At 59.9% G+C, this 17543-nt stretch overlaps 1 protein-coding gene across 4 annotated transcripts in view; it reads left to right on the top strand.

Annotated features, from left to right (window-relative positions):
- The first annotated feature begins 761 nt into the window (after window positions 1–761).
- The window catches only part of SMTN (smoothelin), a 21008-nt gene continuing 4226 nt past the window's right edge, over window positions 762–17543 (top strand). The window contains exons 1-19 of one of the 4 annotated variants that reach the window (XM_012731017.1): window positions 842–916; window positions 2555–2683; window positions 7019–7167; window positions 7526–7619; window positions 7702–7780; window positions 7860–7957; window positions 8821–9141; window positions 9229–9298; window positions 9849–9920; window positions 10003–10515; window positions 10707–10873; window positions 12759–12863; window positions 13887–14036; window positions 14124–14199; window positions 15237–15401; window positions 15492–15554; window positions 15757–15835; window positions 16738–16911; window positions 17157–17274. In XM_012731017.1, coding sequence (XP_012586471.1) covers window positions 2612–2683; window positions 7019–7167; window positions 7526–7619; window positions 7702–7780; window positions 7860–7957; window positions 8821–9141; window positions 9229–9298; window positions 9849–9920; window positions 10003–10515; window positions 10707–10873; window positions 12759–12863; window positions 13887–14036; window positions 14124–14199; window positions 15237–15401; window positions 15492–15554; window positions 15757–15835; window positions 16738–16911; window positions 17157–17274 — 2565 coding nt within the window. In that variant the 5' untranslated portion in view covers window positions 842–916; window positions 2555–2611. Of the gene's footprint in view, window positions 917–2554; window positions 2684–7018; window positions 7168–7525; window positions 7620–7701; window positions 7781–7859; window positions 7958–8820; window positions 9142–9228; window positions 9299–9848; window positions 9921–10002; window positions 10516–10706; window positions 10874–12758; window positions 12864–13886; window positions 14037–14123; window positions 14200–15236; window positions 15402–15491; window positions 15555–15756; window positions 15836–16737; window positions 16912–17156; window positions 17275–17543 lie in introns of all 4 variants that reach the window. The other 3 variants (XM_004690916.1, XM_012731015.1, XM_012731016.1) reach the window with 3 other exon arrangements.

Raw genomic sequence — 17543 nt, forward strand, 5'->3', positions numbered from 1 at the left:
TATCCCAAACTCCCAGGTGCCATACCGCAGCTCTACAGGGGAGTGACTTTACAAAGTGGAAACAGCTCTTTGGTCAAGATTCCTTGTGAGGTCTTGGACAAGTTGGCTCGCTCTGGGACGCATTTTCCCCGTTTCTAGACTGTGAATCTTGACTCCACCCCAAGAGGCTAATCCCCAAGGGCTTGGAAGGGAGGGAGAAACATACATGATAGATGAGGGTAATGTCTGTGCAAAAGTCTGACTTGGAAAGGGCTGTTGTTTGATCTTGCTCCCTCCCAGTTGGTCCCTGAAATACTTCAATATGGAGTCAAGGTGCTGACAGCCACTCAGTCCCAGCTTTGAGGTGGCTGGGCCCAGTTGTCTCAAAAGGAACTTGGGGGCCTCCTCCAAACCCAGGACCTGACTCCAGAAGGGGGCGGAGTTGAGGGAGGGGACCTAGTCCCACGAACAAAGAGGCGGCAGAGAGGGACTGTTCTGAGGCCCCTCAGACGAGGCCGGCCTCCTACCCCGGCTCAAGGCACGCTCCCGACTTTGACGCTAAGCTGCATGCCCGTACCGACGCCCACCCGACCAGCCAAGGCCGCAGACAGTTGCTGCAAGCCTACAATCCCCGACAACCCAGGCCCGCGCCGGGCGGGACCTACCCCAGAGGCGTGACCGTCAAATTGAATTTCCCCAATGGGACAAGACGGTGGGCGGGTGCATCCCAGCGATTGGCTGGCGCTGCAGTACAGGGCGGAGCCGAAGGAGTTGCAGGCGTCGCTGGACGGGCGGTGCTTGCAGAATCCCAGAACGGTTGCTGAGCGGGCCTGGATTCCAGGTCGGGGCGCCTTCCGCCTGACTGAACCCAGTCCATCTGTCGGATTCTGAGCGAGCTAACCCGAGCCCGCGCCGGACGGGCGGGCCGGACACAGAGGTGGGTGAGCGGGTCCCCGGCAGCACCAAGACCCCCAGCCAGTCTGCACTAGAACCCAAATTTTTGGATAGGGGTTCTGGGACTCCCCACTTACCCGCGCAGGCTCTAAGCCATGGGATAAATTTCTGAGACTGCAGGATGGACATTCACGGATCTCCAGGGGGCTCCATGACCCCCAGGAGGCAGACACTTGGGGAAGCTCCACATCTCCCTGAGGCCTCTCACAATCTCCAGGGACCTCAGAATGTGTGGCAGAGACTGGGGACTGAAGGACGGCAGCACTAGGATCTCTGAGGAGAAAGAGACTTCTGGCAGCCCCCTGGGCATCCTGGATTAAGCATTAGGCACCCCCAGAAGACATGGGGGGGGGGCTTAGAGGGTTCAGAACCTAAAACCAGCAACCCTGAGCGACTCTGGAGCTTATTCCAAAGTAGGTAGGTAAGAGACAAGAACTCCAACAGGTTAGGAACTTACTCCACGGCAAAAGCAAGCAGCAACTTGAACAGGTAGAGTAGGAAGAACCCCAACTGTGTGGATTAGGATACCCCCCAGATCCATTTATGGCACTGGGTGACTCAATCAGTGACTATTCTGGGGAGGGGAAGGGATGGCTGAGGGATGAGTTGGGGGTGGCAGACCTGGCACCCTTTCAGTCATGATGGATTAAGCACCTACGGTGTGTCAGACAGTGGCCCTCAAATTCCAGAAGACATCAGAGTTGCAGGAGGAAAGAAAGAGCTACACTGGGAGGCTGGGCCAGGATTTAGGGGTCGTCTTTAATGCAGAGTGTCAGAGTAAGAGGGAGTGTCCCGGACTCCTGGGGACACTAAGGGCTTCAGAGGCTCAAATGGCCAAGATTTTTATTAAATTCCTCACTACCCGCTGTGTCTTTGGGATCTCCTCCCTCTGACAAATCCCTTGCCCTATCTAATATTCAAATTTGCCTAAATCCAGAGGTTGTATGGGTCAGCTTCTGAGGGACCTTTCAGCTGGGGAACTGAATTCTAAGTGAATTGACAGGAGGCGTTGTCTTCATCAGATCTAGACAGCATCAGGAGGAAGGGGAGGAGTGGAGAGGGGTGTGTAGAGAGGGCTGCTCCAAGAACTGGAAGACAAGTGTTACTTCCAATAGCTTAAGCTACCTGGGAAAACAGCAGTGGCAGTGGCAGCAAGGACTTGGACATGGGGGGGGGGGGGCTCAGTCCACAGCCAGAGGCTGAGCTTTAAAGACAAGTGGGGGCTTGAACCAGCTCTGGGGATGGGTGGGTGGGGCAGGAAACTATAGAGTCTGGTGGGCACCCCCTGGTGGTGAGCGCAGCTTGGGTGGGCCTGGCTGAGGCCTGGCTTCAGTTCCCTTCCCTCCCTTCCCTTTGATGCTTAGGATGAGGGCCCAGCCTAGGCCACACAGCAGGCTGGCAGTTGAGCTGGCTGGGTTGGGACCAGGGACTCCTATTCTTGGTTTGGTGAGTTTTCCAGCATACCACACCAGGGCAGAAGGCAATTTCCAACAAGGAGCTACATCAGAGGTAGCAAGGATGGGACAGCAGTAGATGATCATAGGTTAAAAAGGGAAACTGAGGCATGACTGAGCGGGTTTCTATAGGCCCCACAGGCCTGATTAATGTTTGTTCTTTGCAGAACCCCCGGCTGGTGTCAGGTGCCCCTAGTACTGGAGATCTCACCACGAGGGGACAGATGGAGCTAGGGGCCAGCAAGATGGCGGACGAGGCTTTAGCTGGGCTGGATGAGGGAGCCCTGCGGAAGCTGGTAAGTGATCCTATCATTTCCACTATCGGGGGCAGGCAAGTCACGTGGGAGAGGCAGGGCCTTTCCAGGCTCCCTCTCAGCTGACAAGAGGTGATGATGGGGGGAGGGGGCTGGAGGAAGGTTCAGGGGAACAGGACTAGGCTGGTTCTGCATGACTGATAAAGAGGCCCCCATGGCATGTGTATGCCAGGTGCTAAGACCTGGTCCCTCCCAGCCCCCCACAGCCACCACCTGTTTAAACAGTAACTGCTGAGGACTCGCCCATGTGCAGCCACAGGTGTGGGGAGACTGGAATTGCCTCTCCCAAGCAAACACCTGTCCTGGAAGCTGGTCCAGTGGGAACAGTGACAGCCAGGACCCAGCAGAGGGGCTTCTGGCTGAGCACGCAATCTCACAGAATGGTCACAGAGTTCTGAGAGCCAGGAGGACACTGTGGCTTAGAGGTGAAACCCCCTGTCCCAGATAGAAAGAGGATGTGACCGGATCCAAACAAATCCTATGAGGAACCCAGTGTCCTGGGTAAATCAAGGTCAGAAGAGCCTGTAGAGGTGGCCTTGGGGGCACACCTATAACGTCTGGCCTGTCGTTTTCCCACTGTGATCCTCAGCTTCTTTACCTATAAAATGGGAGGAGGGGTTGTGTACATATATTGTCTAAGTCCTGGAGCTGATACTGGGATGAAAATGAGACATGGGCCTGGACCCTGAATTAGAATGGGCCCGCTATCCCCTTCCTCAGCCTCTTCTTAAATACCCCCACTCCACACACATTCACAGGGAGGCTGTGGGCACACCAGGGCAGACGTATGCCCACCAGCAAGGACAGGAGCACCTGAACTGGAGGAGGAGCTACAGCCCCACCTCCCAGTCCCTGATCCTTGTCCAGGGGGAAAATTAAAGATTTACCGCGACCTATCTCCTCCTCCCCATTCCTCTGGAGGTTAAGGCTGGACCCAGCCAGACTAGCCTGGCCACTACCGTGACCCACCGAGGCACTAGGCCTATGTCCTCAGGCCAGCCTCTTAGACTGTGGGTGTCTTGCCATCACCGCAGCCTGTGTGCCCCTGGAGGGAATGGATTTCCTAAGGTTTTTGTCAGCGACCTCCTTTCAGGAAATCAGAATCCTAACAGGGGTTTACGAGAGCATTCCAGAGGGGCCTTCCAGCGCCCGCCACCCGGGGTCCGCTGAGACCCCGGGTCTCCATCCGCCAGCCCCTATCACCTTGCGGGTTTGCACACGCTAAAAGGGTTTCGAGCTAGCGGGAGGGAAGGTTGGAGGGCGGATCCCGCCCCTCGAGTCTGTGGGCTGAGCCGCCCCAGTCTCCCTCCCGGGCCGGTTTCTCCAGTGCGCGACACCGCCGTCTCTGCGCGCCGGCCGGCCCCGCTGGCCTCGTGGCAGGAACGGGGGCGTCCCGAAACGGGCTCCTCCCTGCAGGGCCGAGCCTTTTAAGGAAACGCTGGCCCGCGCCCCGACGTCGGGCCGATTCGGGGACTGGGCAGCCGCTTCCGGTCTAGGCTCCCTCACATTCCTGAGGCCGGGCGAGGGGCTCCGCGGCGGGGGCACCTGGGGACGTGCGCGCCGCGCGCCCCTCCGCCTCGCTCCGGGCTTGGAGTTCGGGCGCCCACACTCCCGGGTTGAGTGACCCGGGGAAGCTGCTCACACGGTGTGAACCGCGGTTTCCTCTCTGGCCGGGACATGAAGCCGGCGGTGGTCGGGGCATGAAGCCGGCGGTGGCCGGGGCCTTCCTGTGCGGCCCCCCTCCAGCCGGGGCTGCTGGAGAGGGGTCGGGGAGCCCGGCTGGGGGCGGGTCCTGAGCCTGCGGGCCCTCAGCGCCCCCTGGCGTGACTGCGCTCCAGTGCGGGCGGGTGCCCCAGTTGGCACGGGGTGAGCGCTGGAAAGCGGCCTCCACTGTGCTGAGGGGAAGAAGCCCAGAGAGATGCGGGTCGGACACCCCCCACAGCAGAAAGTATGGGGAGGCCTGGCCCCCCGGGAGGAGGAAGCGCCTTCCTTCCTCCCGCGAGGATTTCACAGGGCAACTTCAGAAACCGCCCCATCCCTTTTCCCTTTCCCTTGTGGACAATGGCGCTTTGTACTTCCTTCCCTCCCTCCCACAGCCCTCTCCACACGGGCGGGCGGGGAGGCAGGACACACAGCAGGGACACTGTGAGAGAACCTTTGCCTCCAGGCCCGAAGGGAAGGTCATGGGGGAGGGGGGTCGTGGAATGAGGCTGTCCATTCCTCAGCCCCGCCCCGCCCATTTAGGGAGAATGGACAGAGGCTCCCACTTTCCATTTGGGGACATTGAGGCTCCCAAGAGGTTGCAGAGGTGGCCAAGCTCCCACATCGGGCCTTTCCTGGGACAAAGACCCCACCTCTGGAGCCCAGGGCAGGGGGAAGGGGGACCTAGGAGACAAAGGCTAGTCTGCATCTCGGAACCTCTTTACTCTCTGCACCGAGGGCTGCATCAGCTATGCCCCAGGCCCCCAGTCTCCAAGTGTAGTACAGGGGAAGGCCAGGTCTGTAGATTGGGGGTGGCCGGTGAGCCACTCTCCCTCCTTCTGCTATGCTGAGTTCCCAAGGTACCTCCAATCCAGATTAGAGGGGTCCCCAATACAGTGCCAAGGTCCTTGAGGTACCCATTGTGACAGACCCCTGTAACAGAGCTAACCTCAGCCCAGGGGTCCCCAGATTCAGAAAGACTTGGTTCAAGCCAATGTACAGGTCACTCGACCATGCGCTTCCTCCCGAACCTGTTTCTTCATCTGTCAAATGGGAGTAATTACTTAAATGTTTAGGATTTCCCTAAGGCTAGGGTTAGGCCAAGCATTGGTTGTGGGGTGGGGGTGGGGGGTGTCCCCAAACATACAGCATCTCAATAAATGATCCGGATACCTCTTGTATCTCGTCCTCATTTGCCTTTTCCTCTCTCTCCTCTTGAGTGGCTGGAACTGAGCCTGGGGTTTGATGCTTATAGCAGCCCTAGCTATGTGGAGGGAGGGACCCCAAGCCCTGCCCCCACCCCCACCCATTGCCCTGAGGTGGGAACCACTGTTCCATCTTGCAAATGAGAAAATTAAGACACATGTAGGTTAAAGGACATGCTCCTGGCCACCTAGCCAGTACTGGAATGGGACAGGAGCCAGCTGGGGGATCTGGTTTGAGCCTCAGAACCCCACCCCCTCCATAGCTCCTCAGGAATGAGGAACCTGAAGGGACCCTGGAATCCTCCAGGACTCTGCCTGTTCTCTTCAGACTGGAACAAGTAAAGTCCCAGATGAGCTGGGCCAGCCACATTCCTTACAAAAACCTATCCCCACACATACCTGGCTTCCCCCCATGAAGCAGGAAGAGGGAGTTTAAAAAGGGGGTAGAGAATTCTTGGATCCTGCCCCCAAATGATTTGGAAGGTGGGGGCAGAAGAAATCACCTTTACCTATATTTGCCCCCATCTAGCTCAGTCTTACACTGCAGGATTATTTCTGCCAAAACCTTCCTGGGTGGGCCCTGGGCCAATCCTCTCTTCCTTGAGCCAGAGGCTCTGTGGGGGGTGAGGTGTGAATTGGCTGACTGCTCGGAGAAGGAGACCTTTCCTGGACCTGCCTAAACCAGCCATCCCCCAAGTCCCCAGTGACTGAGGGGCTAAGAAGCTGGTGAGAGTGCCTGTTCCTCATGAACATTCTAGGGTCCTGGGTGGCCCCTATCCGTCGCTTTATCTGTCTGGGGGATGGTTCCTACCACTTGGGCCCCTTGCATGGTGTCTAGGACTGGACCAGCAGGGAACAATACAGTCCCAGCCAACCAGGGTGCTGGGGCTTCTGAGCACCTGGCCCTGCCTCAGTCTCCCCATCTGACCAATGTGGATGAGGCAGCCACCCTTCAGCAGGGCTGTGGTGCTTTGACTAGACCATGCGAGTCTCCCTTGTTCACCAGGGAGCACCAGCTATTTGAATCACCTTCCTTCTCCAGAGACACTGTTGGGGACCCGGAGGGTGGGTCCTCCTCCTCCTGCTATGTGTCCCTCGCTCTCAGGGGTTAGATGTGGAACTCTGAGGGGCAGGGGTAGAGCTGCAGGAAGGAATGCTGCCTGGCACAGGTGGGCATTTGCCAGCTCCACTGTGAGCCATCATGCACAGCAGGCTGACCAGGAGCATGGGCTTTAGTAGCTGGGTCTCCCCAGGAGATCCTGGGTGGGCGGGCAGGGAGGGGACAGGCTTGGGATAGGGGGAACATAGACAGATCACTCATTGTGCCCCAGGCAGAGCCGTGGGCAGCCAATGCCCGCCCTCTGCCCCAGCAGCCAAAATGACCAGCCCCTCGCCCCCGCCTGCCCCATAGCTGGAGGTCACAGCAGATCTGGCAGAGCGGCGGCGCATCCGCTCAGCCATCCGAGAGCTGCAGCGGCAGGAGCTGGAGCGCGAGGAGGAGGCCCTGGCATCCAAGCGCTTCCGGGCCGAGCGGCAGGACAACAAGGAGAACTGGCTGCAGTGAGTGGCAGGGGTCAGCCATGCAGGTGGGGATGTATACTGGGGCTCAGCTGGTGTGTCGGTGGGTAGTAATGTGCTACCCCCAGGGCACACTGCTGCCATTTGGGGTACACACACAGATCTGTGGTCAGGGGTTACATGCCCATCACCGTGGTGTCGCGCCCACATGGACAGCCTATCCCAGCATGTGCTATCAGTGGTAACATCCATGGGCACACTATACGCCCACATGTAGCAGGGGATATGCAGAGCTACTTGCCTCTCTGCTGTGGGGTCCCTGTCCTGGTCCCTACCCTCAGTCCACATCCTTCACGACCAGGCCATGGCAGTGGGGGTTACAGTCATGATGTCCCTGCAGCTCTCAGAAGCGGGAGGCTGAGCAGCGGGCCGCTCTGGCACGGCTGGCGGGGCGGCTGGAGTCCATGAGCGATGTGGAGGAGCTGACCGTGCTGGTGAGGCTCGGCGATGTCGGGGCGGGTGGGAGCAGAGCAGCCGATTTGGACTCCAAAGCCCAACACCGGGCTCTTCCCACAGCTGCGAAGTGCCGGTGAATATGAAGAACGCAAGCTGATCCGGGCCGCCATCCGCCGTGTGCGGGCCCAGGAGATTGAGGGTATGTGTCCTGCCCTGGTCCACCCCGCTCTGTTGCGCGCTGCCCATGGCACCTCCCAGCCACTCTCCTTCCCTTCCAGCTGCCACCCTGGCTGGGAGGTTGTGCAGTGGTACTCCCAACAGTGACTCAAGTGAGAACAGCAAGGGACCGGCAGCCCACAGGCTTGAACAGTGTGAGGTAAGGGGTGCGAGCGTGCTGGAAGGGGGGCCAGTGGCCTGTGCCCACAGATGCCAGCAGCACAGAGCACCTGCTGTCTGTCTTTGCAAGACTGGTACTCCACTGAGAGGGACCCCCCCCCCAAGCTTGTGTTTGCGGGACACTGGTTCTATTTCACGTCTCTGCTCTCTCCCCACCTCAACCCTGGCCACATGTCCCCAACTCCAGACTTTGTCTCTACCAGGCCTTCTCCTCAAAGCAGGCCTATCTCCACTGCAACTAAATGCCCATCTCCACCCTCACTGATCTCCACACTTAGCTTCTGCCATCACCCTGGCTTTCCAGTCTCTGGGCATACATTGGGCTCTCCTCGAAATGCTGACCCTGGTACCTCAGTAGCTTAAATCCAGCCCAAGGCTGCCCCCCAGCCCCTGCCAGGCAGCGACATCCTTACCTTGGCTAGCCAGGGCCTGCATGTCAGGCCCCGCCGACTGGTGGAGTGCTGTCAGGCTGTGCAGCTTCTCTAAGCAGCTGGCGGAGGCGACTGGGTCCCTGGTCGTGCCATTCCCCTGATTAGCCAGGCTAAGGCCAGGGTGCGGTCAGGGACCCTGTGCCAGGGGTCTCTGGAGGATGGCAGTCCGCAGCAGATCCGCCATCCCCAACCCCTGGCATCAGGATCTGGTCCTCTCTGAACTGCCCTTGGCCAGGTAGTACAAGAGGCTGGGGTGAGTATCGGAGACCACTCAAGGTTTGCCAGTGCCGGTGCCCTTGCTCATGGAGGTGTGCCCATAGGAAGCTATGCCCAGCCCCTCTGCTGTGCATGCCTTGCCCCAGGCACCGGCCAGTCTGGGTAGCCTTGGTCGCATTCTGTGGTTCCTTTTCAGGTGCTGGAGCGAGAAGAACAGAAGCAGCAGGTAGAGGTCCCAGAACCAACCCCAAGCCCTAAAGGCACCAACCAGGATGTGACCACGGTGACACTCCTGCTGCGGGCCACACCTGGGGACACACCCAGGTCACCTGCCTCACCCATCAGTTCACCCACCACTGCCTCTCCTGAGCCTCCGCTGGAGCCTACCGAGGGCCCATGCCCTGCCGACAAGGCTCTAGGCGCCTCAGAGCCACCACCGACCCTGCCCAGGGCCACCAGCCCTGAAACCCAGGAGCTGCCAGCACCCCCCTGCACTGAGGGACAGGTGGTCAACAAGGTGGGCTGGATGAGGGGCAGGGGCGCCAGGCAGGTGAGCTCTGTGGTCAGCGAGTCAGATCCTGCCCATGCCCTGTCTCCCTTGCAGCTCCTGCCTGGCCCCACGGAGCCCACCGCTGCCAGCACCAGCAGAAGTCCCTCCGACACAAAGAGCGCAGGTGAGGGTCCCAGCAGTGGGGTAGCAGCTGGCATCTGCCTTCCCCTGCCTAGAAAATGGGTTATTGTGCCCAACAGCTCTAGCCTCTGCAGGTCCAGTCTGTCTGACACTCCTCCCACTGCCCCTGAGGTGTCCCTCCCCCAGCCTGGCCCGCCCCCCACCCATGGCCAGAGGCCTCCCCACAGCCTTGAAAGGCAACGGGCCTCAGGCACATTCTTTTCCCCAATAAGGGAGTTCACCCATCTCCCAGCTGGAGCCAGGGCAGTGCTGGTCAAGGAGGGAGGGAGGTGCCCCCCACCCACCCCCCATCATCAGGGAGGATCAGGGCATCCTTCCTCAGCCCCAGCCCTCAGGAGCGGCCAGGACATCTGGGGTTAATTCGGGAAGGAAAGGAGGGTCCTGGAAGAAAGACGCAACTGATGGGGGAGACCAGGAGACTGGAGAGGTTGGGGTACAGGGAGGGTTTGGGAGGCTCAGAGGACCGTAGAGATGGATCCCCCACATCTACTCTCTCCTCTCCCCCACGTGGCCCCGCTGCCTCCCCTCTGTAGACATGCCTGGACCCCGTCCCTGCCAACGCTCCCTGTCTGTGCTTAGCTCCCGCCAGCCAGTCCAGAATCAAGGTACTGCCTGGTCCCACCCCCCAAGCTCTGGGCAGCCCACCCGATCCCACCCAGCTACTGACAGCTCTCCTGTCCCTTCTAGAGCCCACCCCACTTGCTAGCGGACTTTCCCCGTTCCGGCGGGCTGGCTCTGTACGGGACCGCGTTCGCAAGTTCACATCTGACCCTCCTGTGGCTGCTGCGCTCCAGGACGGCCCACCACGGGCAGAATTAGGTTCCTCCACCCCTGCAAGGCTCCCGGGTCCTTCCCTTATCAGCACCACCCCCGCCTCCTCCTCCAGCTCCTCCTTACGGGACCCTGGTGCTGCCTCCTCCCGGTTCAGTAAGGAGAAGCCAGGAACAGCTCGGCCCCTGGCCCAGCTTCAGAGCTGCCCCAGGGAGGAGGCCCCCCGGGGGCGGGGCTTGGCTGCCAGGCCCCTTGAAAACGGAGCAGGGGGGCCTGCAGCCCGCTCAGAGGAGCCCAGTGCCCCACTGCCTGTCGGCACTGCCGAGCCAGGGGGCAGTATGAAGACTACATTCACCATCGAGATCAAGGATGGCCGAGGCCAGGCCTCCCCAGGCCGGGTGCTGCTGCCCGCCGGCAACCAAAGGGCAGGTAGGCCTCCCCGCTCCTTCCCCATTGCTGGGGTGAGCACCTGTAGCCACCCAGGACTGTACGTAGTACAGATGCTGTGGCCACAGCACAGGGTGTTTCTAAAGGGTACACTGGGAGTGCAGGGTGCCAGCCACCTTGACTGGCACTGCCCTCACCCCACCTGATCCTAACAGCAGCTTATTCCCCTCCAGAACTGACACTGCGAGCACCTCCTACCCTCTTCAGCACCAGCAGTGGGGGCAAGAGCACCATCACCCATATCAGCAACCCAGGGACCCTGTCCCGGGTGGGCAGTGTTACTCAGGTCACCAGCTTCAGCCATGCCTCCCCTGGTAACCGGCGAGGCTACAGCATCAAGGTGAGTCCGTCCTTAGCCCGCCAGCCTCACCCGCTCCCTCGCCTTCTACAGACTGCTTCAGAGTCCAGGGGTCGCAGGGTTCCTGTGCTCTACTTCCCCACTGTACGAAAGGGAAACGGAGGCCCCCAGAGAGAGAAGGCAGCTGCGCAGTGCCCACAGCTGGCTAACACCAGACCCCAGGGTGGCAGCCACCGGACACAGTTCCGGCCTTAGGCTTCCCACGCGCCGGTCCCTGGTACTTACTCCAGGATCGGTGGGTTGATTCCTAATGAACTGATGAGGAAACTGAGGCTCCGAGAGGGTGTTTTCCCTCTTCCACGGCGGGGCCGGTGCCCCTGCTCCTATCCCCCATGCACCTCAGCCTCAAGGTGCAGGGCTGCTCATCTGCTCAGCCAAGATCCAAGGTCCATTAGAAGATTGGAGATTAGCGACTAGCGTCTGCGTCAACATCTCTGGGGGATTGGGCAGAAGCACTGATGGCGGGCGGAGGGTATCACTCAAGTGAGGCAGCAGCATAGCGGGTGCCACGGGAATTGAATACTCTGCGCCCTTCCATTATTAATTCCCAAGCCTGGGATCGGCCGGCTGGGAGCTCAGCCCGGGAAGGAACCCCCAGCGGGCCACCTGGCCGCCAGGTGATGCCTCTGTACTGCATCTGGGACTGAATAGGACTTGGGTGGAGGTGAGATGGCTAGAGCCGGCTTTGGACCTTCTCCCAGGGTGACAGGGAGAGGGGACAAGAAAGCATCCAGCTGCCAGCCCAGGGCCGTGCTCTGCACCCGCAGCTCTTCAGCTGCCCAGCCACTGGCTCTGCGGAGGAGGCAGCTGCCCGCTGCCCTTCCCCCACAGAGCCAGACCTCACTGCTCTCTGCCAAGGGAGGGAGGGGCATAAGGCTGAAACCTTTGGGTGGGTGAGAGGGCGCCACAGTGTGCCTGGGTCTGCTACCACCAATTTGCCTCAGTTTCCCCACTTAAAGCCAAGGGAAACAGATAATGTGCCTCTAAGGTACTCGCTCAGTCTGGATCTGAGCACCACGGGGCACCTCAGGACATTTATCTCAGGGACAAGACACTTGTCACAGCAGATTGCTCCAAGTGCTGCTTCCCTGTGCCTCCACTTACCCCATCTGTTTAAAGATTTTCTAAAACAGCATGGCGTGCTGGCAAAGCAGTGCAGGCTCTGGAGTGGCAGGCCGGATCCTCATAGCTATAGCACTTGGCAGCCCAAGCAAGCCCATTCCTTGCCCCTGGCCTCAGTAATCCTTCAGACCCTGCAGCCTTGCTGTGCTTTGGGCCTGTGATCTCTGCAGGGCTAAGTCTAGGCCTACTGGACTGCCTGCTTGGACAGGCTGCCCCTCCCCCGCACCACAGGGCGCCCAGAATAGGTTTCTATTTGGGCAGCAGCCCCAGCTGGCTGGTGGCAGGCTGAGAGGCCAGCGGGGGCGGGGCAGGCCCACTGCCCTTGCTTTCGCCCTCAGCTACAAAGACTGACACTGCCAGCTAGAAGCAGCAGCCCCTACCACTGCCCCTGTCACCCTGCCACAGAACACCCACCAGCGCCATGCCGGGGGTACCGGGGCCGGGGTCTGAGCTAGCTGTAGCTCTTGAGGAGCAGCTGGGTCGGGCCATGGAGGAGCTGCGGGCAGTGGCTGAGGCAGGCCGGGCGGCAGTGACCCAGGCAGCTGAGGCGGCTGCCTCTGCCGTGGAGCCAGTGGCCCGAGCAGCTGAAGAGCTGCGGGGGGAGACCACAGCCCTGAGCCGGCGGCTGGATGCGCTGGGCAGGCAGGTGGAGGTGCTGAGTCTTCACCTGGGGGTCCCACTCGTGCCTGACCTTGAGCCTGAGCTGGAGCCCAGTGAGCTGCTCCTGGCCGCTGCAGACCCTGAGGCCCTCTTCCAAGCGGCTGAGGATGCGGGGACCCCCGTGGCCCATCCACCTGCCTTTAGCACCCGCCGCCACTCCTCTGCCGGCCCTGCCCGCAGCAGCAGTCTCGTAAGTCCCAGTGGGCTGGGGGTAGGGGATGGGTCTGAGCTAGGCACCGCCTCTGCTGAGTGGCCTTAGGTGTGCCACCACCTTCTCTGAGCCTCACTGTACCTGTGTGTTTGGGTCACTTTGAGCTGGAGTGCTCCAAGACCAAAGCGAGAGGGTGGCAGGCTCCTGGCCCTTCTCTGGTGTGTGTGGCGGCTACCCTGGCAGGCCCTGGCCTGGTCCCAGCCCCACCCCCAGCCCCAGCCAGGCCGGGACTCTGAAACAGCTGCCACCTTGGCTTTCCCTGCCCTTACAGCAGGACAAGGGGCCCCCCAGGAGGGATGGGGCTCTGATGCTTGGGCCAGGGGGTTGTCTGAAAGAGGGTGGGGAGAAGCCCGCGAGTGGGAAAAGGGCGAGGCTGGAGCTTCAGGACCCTCAGAGGGTGGTTTTCAGTGGGCAGTCAGGGAGCAGGGGCAAGCTTCAGAGAGGACTTGGCTTGGGCAGACACCTGACTGCCCTCTGCCAAGGGAGGGAGGGCTCTGATCCAACCCCATGGCAGGGGGGCGCAGCCTGGGCACTGGCCCTGGAGGTCCCAGGCCTTGGGAACTGGCGGGAACAGAGCACAGCCCACCTTGGCTGAGAAGAAAGCAGCAAAAAGAACTTGAGTTCAATAATTAGGGTGCCTTCAGCTCAGAACCCCAGATTGCTTCAACTGTTACAGGACTGTGGCAAGTCATATAGCCTCAGAGCCACACTTTCCCTTTCTGTTAACGAGGGACAGTGAAACGCCTAGTTTCGACAGAGCTTACTACTGAATGGAGCTCACCATTATTGCCGCTCTTGTGTCAACACAATTCTGGGTTCACAGGAAACCCTACAACAAGGCTGAAACCTCTTCTCTGAGCCTGACACAATACAGCTATCCGTGGACAGGCAGTCCGGATGGTTTGTGGTGATTTCAAGGGCCTGGTCACCTGCCCAGTGGGGGCATGGCCCAGCTTCATCTACACCCCTGAGAGAAGCCCATGCTTTCTCCCCACCCTGCAGATGGAGCCAGAGCCAGCAGAGCCTTCTGCAGCAGTGGAAGTGGCCAGTGATGCCAAGCAAACCCAGGTGGACAAAGCATCGGAGAGGCGGAGCCCACTGAGTGCAGAGGAGCTGATGGCCATTGAGGATGAGAGCGTCCTGGACAAGATGGTATGGCCAGATGTGGTGTGAACGGGGGGCGAATGGGGTGAAGGCCAGCAGGCACCAGGTCACCAGTGAGAGGGGCTCTTTCTGCAGCTGGATCGGACCACAGATTTTGAGGAACGCAAGCTCATCCGGACAGCACTCCGTGAGCTCCGACAAAGGAAGAGAGGTAGAGAGCCAGCTGCCCCATTCCCCAGCTCCTCCTCTCATTCTGGGGTTCATTCTTAGATGCCCCAGCTCAGTAACCATCCTGCCTAGCTTCTCCTTTTCTAGACTCAGCCATTCCCTTGCCGCCTTCCCTGGACCCAGCTCCCATCCCTAGCTGCTTGTCTCTCCTGACCACCCCAGTGACTGTCCCCAGCCAGCTTCTCTTCTCCTTCCTAGACCCAGTCACTCTCTCCCAGCTCCTTCTGGGACCCAGTTGCTTTTCCAAGTACTGTCAACTCCTTCCCTGAACTCAGGTCCTCCTCTCAGCTGCTTCTCTCTCCTGAGATCCTCTGACGACCGCCTTAGTCTCCACCCCCACCCCGCTTCCCCTTCGCTGGGCTACTTCTTCCCCAGATACATCCTCCCTGGACCCAGTGACTCTTTACCTCAGATTCTAGATTCATCTGCTTCTCTAGATGTTCAGTTACTCCCACTCTGAATCTGGCTGCTTCCTCCAAGGCCCACTGACGGCTGACCAGCCTCTGTCTCCACCACGACTTTGGGCCTCTTGCTCCCTTTGCCAGCTTGTCTCCCAGCTCATCTCTCCCTTTATCAAATTACTCCTCCGGTACCAGTTACTCTCATGGGATTCTCTAGCTGTTCTCCATGGGCGTGTGCCCATGTGCAGGCACACTCACTACTGCCCCCACCCAGCTTCTCCCTCCCAGGGACTGGCACACCCTCCCTAGGGCTAAAGATTCCCTCTGGACTTAGCTTCTTATTCCCATAAAAACTCCCTCCTTGGATCCAGTACTTTCCCTTTGGGGTCCAAATTTACTCTTTCTGCCCAAATTTATCTCTACCTACTACACCCCCCCGCTCCCTGCCAAGTTATGGCCCCTCATTCCCAGCTACCCCTAGAGGGCCTTTTCCCTTACGTCTTCAGTCTGCTTAACGAGTTGCCCCCTCACCCCCTTGTGTGCCCCATGTACCCGTGCACTTGTGCTCTGTGCGTGATGGGTGGCCCCTCCGGGCATGCATGGGGCGTCCCCCGCACAGACCAGCGGGACAAGGAACGGGAACGGCGGCTACAGGAGGCACGGGCCCGGCCAGGGGAGAGCCGAGGCAACACCACCACCGAAACCACCACGCGGCACAGCCAGCGGGCAGCCGACGGCTCGGCTGTCAGCACTGTCACCAAGACTGAGCGGCTCGTCCAATCCAGTAAGGGGCCACGCAGGGCTGGGGTGGGCATGCTCCCACCGCACTGCCTCCACGCCTTCACACCCTTCTCTGAAATTCCTGCCCCTCCAGATGATGGCACACGGACGGCCCGGACCACCACAGTGGAGTCAAGTTTTGTGAGGCGCTCGGAGAGTAAGGCCGCCTGGTGTCGCCCTGTGCCTGCCTGCCTGGCCACCTCCTCAGGCTCTTCCTCGAACTCTCTCTCCGTACTTTCATCTGTGTGTCTCTCTGTCCAGCTGTCACTTTTCTCACCTGTGGCTACCACCATGGCCCCTTGCCCCACCTCCAGTGTCCAGCCTAGGCACTCACCCTCTCAACTTCCTCTTTCCTGCAGATGGTGGCAGCAGCACCACAGTGCAGACCAAGACCTTTTCTTCCTCCTCGTCTTCCTCCTCATCCAAGAAGATGGGCAGGTGCGCACATGACCTACCCCAACCACAGAGGACTCAGCTACTCCCTTTCCCTCCCTGGACCCAGGGACTCTTTCCCCCCAGAGAACCTCACTGCATACCCATTCTACAGAGTAGACTCAGGAAGGCGCTGGGAGCTGATAGGTATTGGGAGGCAGGAGTGCTGGTCACCTAGTCTCCAGCTATGCTAGGTGAGAGACTCGAGACTTGCAACAGCGCTCACTCCGGTGACCCTTAGTGTGACCTGCCCACCACACTGAGCTGCCCAGTGAGCCTTCACAGTGTCTGCAGACCACCCTTGCCCTTGGCCTTAGTAGGGGGAGCTACACCTCTGTGTCTCAGAGTATGTCTGGGCTGCTAGAAAACAGGGACAGGCTCAGAAATCAGGCTGGGAATCAGAGGGGTCCTGGGCATTGGAGACGTGTTCAGGTTCTTGCTCTGTCTTATGAAATCTAAAACCAGAGCCTCAGTTTCCTCGCCTCAGTGGAAATGATAAGAGCCCCACCCTCCTTGAAGGTTAAAACTACACATGGGAAGGCCCAGAGCTGGTGCGTTGTTATTGGCTGTACTGTGATGATGCCGAGTGTCTTTATCAGTTGACGGTGCTCGAACCGAAACCAACAAGAAACCGAAAAAAAAACAACCCTCCTGGAAAAATTCCCGAAGGGGAAAGCTGTTGAAGAGTAGGGCTTGCACCTTGTTGGTCCAGCCTCAGTGTACTCCTCTGTAAAATGGGTATGATGAGCTCCCCTCCTAGCAAGCCAGCCTTACAGGTTGTGGCGATAACTACAGGGTGCGGGGTCTGGACACTACAAAACCCTATCCTTGGAGAGTTAGGGGGCTGAGGGTTGGAGATGTGGGTCTGCCCTTCCCTGCTTATTCTAAGCCACCTCCATACCTCGCAGTATCTTCGACCGCGAGGATGAGTCCAGCCCTCGGCCCGGCAGCCTGGCGGCACTAGAGAAACGCCAGGCAGAGAAGAAGAAAGAGCTGATGAAGACACAGAGCCTGCCCAAGACCTCGGCGTCCCAGGCGCGCAAGGCCATGATTGAGAAGCTGGAGAAGGAAGGCGCCGCTGGGTGAGGCGCCTGGACTAGGGCGGGGGCGGGGCTTACTGGACTGGGGGCGGGGCCTGATCTGTGTGGGCGGGGCTGGGCCCGCGGAGCCCCTGCGAGCTGTGTCGGGAGGAGTTTGAGGTAGAGAAGGTGGAGCTTGGGGGGGGGGGGCCCTGGGGCAGGGTGGGCCACGCCCAGAGGCCTGGTGACCTGGTTTCCCACTGCAACTCCCTGCCGTCATACCTCCTCCCCCCGCCCCCCCCCCACAGAAGCCCTGGTGGCCCCCGTGCAGCCGTACAGCGCTCCACCAGCTTCGGGGTCCCCAACGCCAACAGCATCAAGCAGATGTTGCTGGACTGGTGCCGAGCTAAGACGCGTGGCTACGAGGTGAGTTCTGTGAAGCCAGGTGGCCCCGCAGCACCACTCCCCACCCCGGCCCCCCAGAGCAGCTTGGCACCTCCCTCATGGCCGAAAGATACCTGTTCATCCCGGTACACTAACAGCCACCGTGCCTCACAGGGAAGATGGAAAACTCTCTGGCTTCCTGAGGTCACCTGCCTTGCCCTAGATTCTAGAATTAGTGATTAAGTGGCAAAACCTAGTGAGCAATTTGGGCCAGACCTACCTACCCCCCCACCCTGCGCCCCTGCCCCCCC

This window comes from Condylura cristata, unplaced genomic scaffold (genome assembly GCF_000260355.1).
Source record: "Condylura cristata isolate star-nosed mole 26May11 unplaced genomic scaffold, ConCri1.0 scaffold00029, whole genome shotgun sequence".
In the NCBI taxonomy this organism is placed as follows: domain Eukaryota; kingdom Metazoa; phylum Chordata; class Mammalia; order Eulipotyphla; family Talpidae; genus Condylura; species Condylura cristata.